A 7,410-nucleotide genomic window follows, 5' to 3' on the forward strand; every position below is an offset into this window, starting at 1 on the left:
TTTCCAAAAAAACCACAAAATTCTGTGTTTAGTGTGCTGCCATTTGCGTAGTTGTTAACAACAACCAAAAAGGTTATTCATGTGGCTTATCTGTGTACAGGACATTTCCAGAAGGAAACACAAGAAAACAGCAGCTGGCTTTGGGGAGGGAAGTTTGGGGTCTGGGTCTGACTTTGTTCCTTAAGCCTAAATTCTTTTTCAGTGTAAAACTCACATCCAACATTATTGTAAAGGCAGATTCTTGGCCCAGTAGGTTGGAATCTTGGCGGGTTAGGGCCTACAAGCCTGCTCTGACACGCTCAGCTACCAGCTGATGACCGTCCACACTAAAAGGAGAGAGCCCCTCCAGGTACGTGAGAGCGAAACATTCCAGTCAATGTCAGAAACCGGCCCTGTCCCCCTCATGTGATTTCCTCTTATACAGTATTCTAGACAATTCATATCCATGGAGAACAATTATATGGACAATTATTATTTAGAGATTATATATCTGTGCACTCAGAATGTATATATTTTTTTCTGATTCAAAGATCCTGTCCTCAAGTGAGATGCAGAGATGAGCTGCTGTAGCAGAGCACTAATAACCTGATTCAATGAAACTGTAACTGATACTGGGTCGGGGAGGCTCAGTCAGACACACGAAGCGCTGACTACTCTTCAGATGACATACACAGGTGGCAAGTGTCCTAAGTTCCCCCACCCTTGGGGCTCGGGTCCCCTTTACCCTTCTACAAACCAGTGAAAACGCAAAGCTCTTGTTTTGTAGACTCTCTTATTGCTATTTATCATAGGATAAGACAAAACTGGGAGACTTTTTAATTACATCACTTCAATTTAAAATAACAAAAAGGAGCCTACTGTGTCAATGTTTTTATGAAAAGCTGTAATGGTGATGGCCGTTATTTTCCTGGAAGTGACTACCTCATTTTCGACATGTGCACCAGACATAAACATGGCGTCTGACGAGGCGAGCAGGGGCAGTTGGCGACTCGGGTCCACTGGTGTTTGCCAGCCGTCGGCACTGTGGGACGGCTCCATACACTCTTCCCAACTTGGGGTCTTCTCACCCAGAGCAGTGACGAGGTGGGAGCTCAGCCGTAAAGACAATCAACAAAGGCAATCATTTCCAGTTTCATCAAGTGGAGATTAAGTACTTGAGGCTGCTTGATGCTACTTACAAGTGGAGACACATGCACAGCCATGAAGGACATAGCAACTTCCAGAAGCTTTTGGGGTCACTGTTGATCTGTGGGAAGGCACCAGCCATTTGACCCATGTCAATTCTGCACCATCAGCACAACACCCACACTGCCACCACCCAGCAGGCACCCCCAAGGTCGGCGGTGGGCCCCACGGCTATCTCCGGCCAGTTCAGCTTCATTGCTTAGCCTATGTGTATTCCAGTGGCCTCTGCATTTTCTGCTGATGGGAGCAGCGGGGAGACAGGCGAGGTCTGCTGCAGCATGTGGGTCACTCCCTGGCCGGGGATGGACCTCGGGCCGCAGGGCCTGGTGACAGCTTCCTAGTGCTGAGACTCACCCCCGTACCACCAGAGAGGCCCCTTGATTCTACTTTGTTAGAGGACCCAGCCAGAACTGAGTGTTGTACCAATATTTTTAACAACGGATGCACATTCCTCTTCAGCATGGTGGTGGTGGCCTGTCTACTTACCTCGTTACTATGCAATCAGAGCATCGTTTGCCAGCCAAACACAACTGTTCTGGGCTGAGAAGCCTGGATCCCCTGTCACAATGTCTTAGCAAAACTGAAGGGTCCTCAGACTGAAGCTCAGAGCAAAAACCTACATGGCATGTGTTTTCCGTTTTTAATAAGGTTGCTTTACTTTCTTCTTCTGCATGTTGGGGGGCCAGGAAGGAGGGCTGATAACTGTCTTGTCCACAAGCTCCCCCGAAAGCAAAGACAAGTGGTGACTAGTGAGTGTCCCAGCCCCTGCTTCCCACACCTCCCCCTAATCACAGTCACCCTAAATTCTTGAGCCCACTCAGTAGAATAAAACATTTCAGGTCCCACTTACCCACTTGTAATGCACGTGCTATGCTGACCCATCCGGGACGAGAGCAAGAATAGCAGTGGGGTAGAACAGTTAAGCAAAATTTATTTTTATTTTGTAAATAAAATGCTCAGATTTGCTGCCATTGAACTAGAAATCACAACAGCTCCGTGTGTTGCTTTTACTGGAGTTCTGAGTCAAAGGAGGCAAAGATTGGGGCACACTTGCCTCCCGTCTGCTGCAGGGAGGGAAAGCTTTTCCTCAGACGACTGTCCTGGCTTCCTGCTCTGTGTCCGCAGGCGAAGCTGCCGCCGCAGCTGCAGCTTGCTGGTGAAGAACATCTGCCGCCAGCCGATGTCCATGGCCAGCGCCCTCATGTCCGAGGTGATGTTGTCACAGGCCAGCTGGACGATCTGCTCCCACAGTGTGTCGGACATGCACAGCTAGGGGAGGTCAGAGACGGTTAGGGACAGCCGTGCGCCCTCCCCAGACAGGCCCGCGTCCTGCCCGCGACACGGGGCAGCCGTGGGTCCTGCCCCAGAGGCTTCCCCTGGGAGGAAAGGGGCAGGCGTGTGAATGCCCACGGGCACAGCAACATTTGGTCAGCTCAAGACCTGACTTCATTTCGGATGCAAGCTCCAGTGGCTGGGACCTCAGCGCTGTGCAGTGTACGGAGCAACATGCTGAAGCAAAGTGCTACATCTGCAAGGTCGCAGTTAATTTATAGATCCAACGTCACCTAGTTACAGACACATTATACAGCCAAACTATAGATACATCATGTAGCTAATTTATAGGTAGAGAGTCAATTTACGTAGCTGATGTATAGATCCAACATCAACGTAAAGTGACATATTCAGTGTTAGGCAGTTAAGTTATAGAAACATTATAAAAGTATGCATCTATATATTTGATAGGCATTACAAAGTTAACATACAGACCTAACATGAGGTGTGTTATATAGTTAACTTATAGATATGTTATATAACCGATGTGTATAGCATGTTAGTTTATAGGTTCAACATGATATAGTGAATTTAGGGACACGGCAGTACATAGTGAACCTGTAGATGTATTCTATAGCACAATATATAGACATTATGAGCTAAAATTATATAGACGGTACTACCTAATTTATAGCTACTGCGTTATATAATTAATTTATAGGAACATTATAAAGCTATAATATACATACAGTTTGTATGCATTATTAAGTTCAGGTACAGTTCATTTCCAAATAGCCACACACCAGAGACTGGTCGACCGACTTCCTCCGTTGCTGCATTAGCGCCTGCTCTGGGAGGGAGCCTTGCTAACTCCTGCCAGGCTTGCATTCACGTGACCACAGACACAACCCCCCTCTGCCCCCAGGCTTCAACAGCTGACCAGTGAACAGCATACCAAAGTGACCCGCAACCAGCACATCTAAAATCCACCCATTCCTGCAGCCAGTCTCTGCCCACGGGCTGTGCTCAAATCCTTTGCACACTTGACATGACACCATGTGCCCAGACAAGGTGGCCTGCACGCCTGGGCCCACTCCCCAAGCCGCCTGGTGCCCAACGCCGAGCATTCTCTGGGAGAGCCCCTGAGACGGTCTTCTGCAGTCTGGGACACTCGCCAGGGCCTGGGGTCGAGACTGGGCGAGGCCACCATGGCCTAAGGTATGCACAAGGCCATTGTGCCCTCCAAGTTCCAAGTCCCCAGATGACTTTTCAACGGGCACCATCATTGATAGAGACTCCCCACGAGCTCTTGCTGCTGAACACTGTAAACATGGAGACTTCCTCACCCTTCCCCGTGTGCTCCCGAATCTTCTCGCAGTGGCTGCTTCCATGGCATTTATCCAGCATCACCCACCATGCCCATAGCCATGCTTTGTTTGGGTTTGGTGTATTCGAGAACAAGAACATTTGAAGGGGGCTGGATGTTAGTGTAACCTGGTGACCCCAGTGCCCTCAGGAGGGATGGGGGGGCTCTGCAGTGCTCCCTCCTTCTGGCGCCAGCCCTCCTGTGCCCACAGAGCCCAGGGCCAGGCTGGCTGCCCTTCCCATTGGTTCCATTCAGTGAAACACAGAAAGAGCAAGACAAGGTGGAAGATCAATAGGAAACCCACCCCCTCCACCCCTCCACTCCTCCACCCCCCCACCCCCACCCCAGTTTCTTTGCACCAATGGTGGCAGGCATGCCGGGCCGGGCATTTCCTTTGTTGTAATAAAGAGAGGTGACCTGATTGATGTGATAAAAATTAGGGTATGCTAAGTATTTTCACACTTAAAAATTCCTTTCTGAGGGGGCAGCTTTTGCACTTAAATTGGAAAAGCAAACAGACGTGGTAAAGCTCTTCCTTCTCCAGAATGTGGAAATCAAGTGTGCTGATTTAGAAAGTTGTTGGGGTTGGAAGGACCCGAACCTTCTGGAAATGTAGCCACACATGGCCCCATATCAACTGAGAGAATGACCTGTTGCAGTGTTCTTGGGAAACCCAGGAGCAGAAGAGTATGGGGTCACGGGGCGATACAAGAAAGAGGTAAGAAAGGTCATATCCGACCCTCTCTGGTGGTGCAGAGGGTTAAAGTGCAGCACTGCAAGCCACCACTTTGGTGCAAGTTCCCCCCCCCCCCCCCGACCCTGGAGCTGACCCACATGGCTCAGCAGACCTCTCCTGACCCGCCCACCGCTCCCCTCAGCAGTGTACTTGGTCAGTCTGCCTGTTCTGCTCCCCACTCGTCTCTGGTGAATCCTCTCACCTCCCTGCACCTCTGGTTTGTACCCCCGTTCTGTATGCATCAATAAGTAAATCTTAAAGGTCAGATTCTAGACAGATGTTGCAGGTAGAGTTCACAAGACTAGCTGATGAATGAGAAGAAAAGAGAATCTAGAATGAGCTTTCTGGCTGGAACAGCTGAGGGAAGGTAGCCAGTGACAGAGAGTAAATACATATGTATGGGAGGGATCAGGAGAGCTGGTTTCCAGTGCTCTTCAATAACAACAACAAAAAAGTATTAAGAAAAGAGCTCTGGTTTTGACATGTTAACGTTGCGGTGTATAGATTACAGCTGAGTGGAAGCCTGAGCATGCAGCTAGATCTCACGTAGGAGGTTGAGATGGCAGCCAGGCTCTGAAGCATTTGTTTGCAAGATTTCAGCATGGAAGTAACGCTTAAGACCCCAAAAGTAGCTGCTGTTGCTAAAGGTGATTCTGTGTAGAGAAAATAGCCTGGGACAGAGCTTGGGGAATCGTGACTTTAAGTGATTAGGAAAGAGGTAGGTAAGGAGAAAGAAAACCCACAGAGGCGTGAAGCGTGTCCATACGTCACAACAGGGTGGGGCTGAGAGGCCCCGTGTGTCACAGGACGAAGGACACCAGCCACCTTGGGGACACTTTCGGCTGCATAAGGGGAGGAATGCTGACTGAGCCCAGAGGGAACAGGAAGGCAGAGAGAACTGAGCCCACAGGGAACACTGAGAAGTTCTGCCTTCAGGACAGAGTGGGGACCTCTCTGGTAGCCTGTGGTGAAGTCTCGGGCTATCACCACAGTGGCCTGAGATCCATCCCGGCCAGGGAGTGACCCACAGGGCACAGCAGGCCTCTCCTGTCTCCCCGCTGCTGCCCCCAACAGTGGTTCAGTGGATCCACCTGTTCTGCTCCCCACTCTGTCTCCAGTGAGTCCTCTCCCCCCACACCTCCGGCCCGTACCGCAGTTGTTCTATACAAAAAAAAAGAAGAGAGTAGGAAGTTCCTGCATTTTTCAAAGAATTATGTGCTGATGAAAATGACCCAGGAGAGGGGGTCGAATGATGCGGAATGGAAACCGGTAAGTGCAGGAGCGAAGTTACTGAACAGGTGAGTGGGGTTGAAGCGCAACCACAGTGGGTAACAAGAATCCAACACCTGAGGCAGGAGAAGAGTGAGTCGGCGGAAGATGAGCGGAGGCCAGACCTGGGGGAGCAGCGGGAAGACCGTCCCGGGGCAGCTCCGGCTTCTCAGTGAAAAGAAGCAACTTATCCCTTCAGAGGGACGAGAAAGGAGAGAAGTCAGAGAATCTAGGAGAAGGGGTGCAAAACAGACACATGGAGGGCAAAAGAGACTAAGAAACTCAGTGCTTTAGACAGAGGTACCTTCTAAGAAGACACCTTGTAATCTCTGGTTATGAGCTGGTTTCTTTTTTTAAATGTCAGACACATGTTCAAAGAATATGGCCCTAGGAAAAGAGGAAAGTGAAGGATAAAGGTCTTTTTTTTTTTAAGATTTATTCATTCGTGCATACAGAACTGGGGCACAGGCCAGAGGTGCAGGGGCGGTGAGAGGATTCACCAGAGACAGAGCGGGGAGCGGGAGAGGCCAACTGATGAAGTCCGCTGCTGAGGGAGCAGCGGGTGGGCAGCCATGCACCCCTCTGGCTCTGTCCCGCCTTGTCCCCATGCACCCTAACTTCTTCTGGGGCAGGGAAAAGCGTGTGAGCACTGGCTCCACTCCACGTCCAGCCTCCGCTACACTGATTTTGGAGCAGAAAGCAACCAGCATTCTTTACTTTTACACTCGAAAGGCGGCACACTCCAGTGAGGGAAGAGAAGGAACTGAAGTGAAGCCAACAGTTCCCGGCCTGGTCGCTTCTGCCCTAAGACGTGACATCAGAGCAGGTGCTGCTGTGCCCATGCCACGGGGAACCTCAGAGCAGCGCTGAACCCTGCGGCAATGACAGCCCCAGACAGCTCCACCTTCAGGGTCCATCCGCTCTCCTCTCCCAGCTCCCCAGCCCCTCCAGCTCTAGGGCTACTCAGATGACCAGGTCCAAAATACAAACACAGGAAAACTCACAGCAGATGTCAGCAGCAGAAACAGAAGCATCTTCTGCAGCCCTCGTGTAAAAGCTGTGAACCCTGGGCCGGCCCTGGTGGCCCAGTGGCTTAAAGCTCGGCGCTGGGAAGGCTCAGCAGCCACTGCAGCACCAGCTGGGGGCTGGGGGAGCTGACCCACATGCCATGGCAGACCTTTCCCGACCCACCCTGCTCCCCTCAGCAGTGGATTTCAGTCTATCTGCCTGTTCTGCTCCCCAGTCTGTCTCCGGTGAACCCTCTCACCCCCCACACCTATAGCCTGCACCCCAGTTATTGTATGCATAAATAAATCTTAAAAAGAAAAAGCTGTGAACCCGGATCCCAGTGCAGAGCCCCTCCCATCACCACTCCACAACACGGGAGACCCCAGTGGGCTCACGTGGTGGAAAAGGGGGAAACCAGGAGGTTCTGAGATTGGGAAGAATTAGCTAAAACGAAGACAGCTAAAACTTCCACGAGTGTCATGGACTCATCCTATTTTATACCGAAAATATATGCACTTGTTTTATATTATGTTGGTCCTAAAAATACCCCCATGGAAAACTCCCAGCCCCCCCC

At 50.6% G+C, this 7,410-nt stretch overlaps 1 protein-coding gene across 1 annotated transcript in view; it reads right to left on the reverse strand.

Moving 5' to 3' along the window:
• Positions 1-2,208: 2,208 nt before the first annotated feature.
• FBXO36 (F-box protein 36) overlaps positions 2,209-7,410 on the reverse strand; it is a 54,729-nt gene continuing 49,527 nt past the window's right edge. Inside the window, exon 4 of the mRNA XM_004674782.2 lies at positions 2,209-2,454. Within this exon, the coding sequence (XP_004674839.1) occupies positions 2,209-2,454 (246 nt within the window). The remainder of the gene's footprint in view (positions 2,455-7,410) is intronic.

The sequence above is a fragment of the Condylura cristata genome, unplaced genomic scaffold, assembly GCF_000260355.1.
Source record: "Condylura cristata isolate star-nosed mole 26May11 unplaced genomic scaffold, ConCri1.0 scaffold00002, whole genome shotgun sequence".
Lineage (NCBI taxonomy): Eukaryota > Metazoa > Chordata > Mammalia > Eulipotyphla > Talpidae > Condylura > Condylura cristata.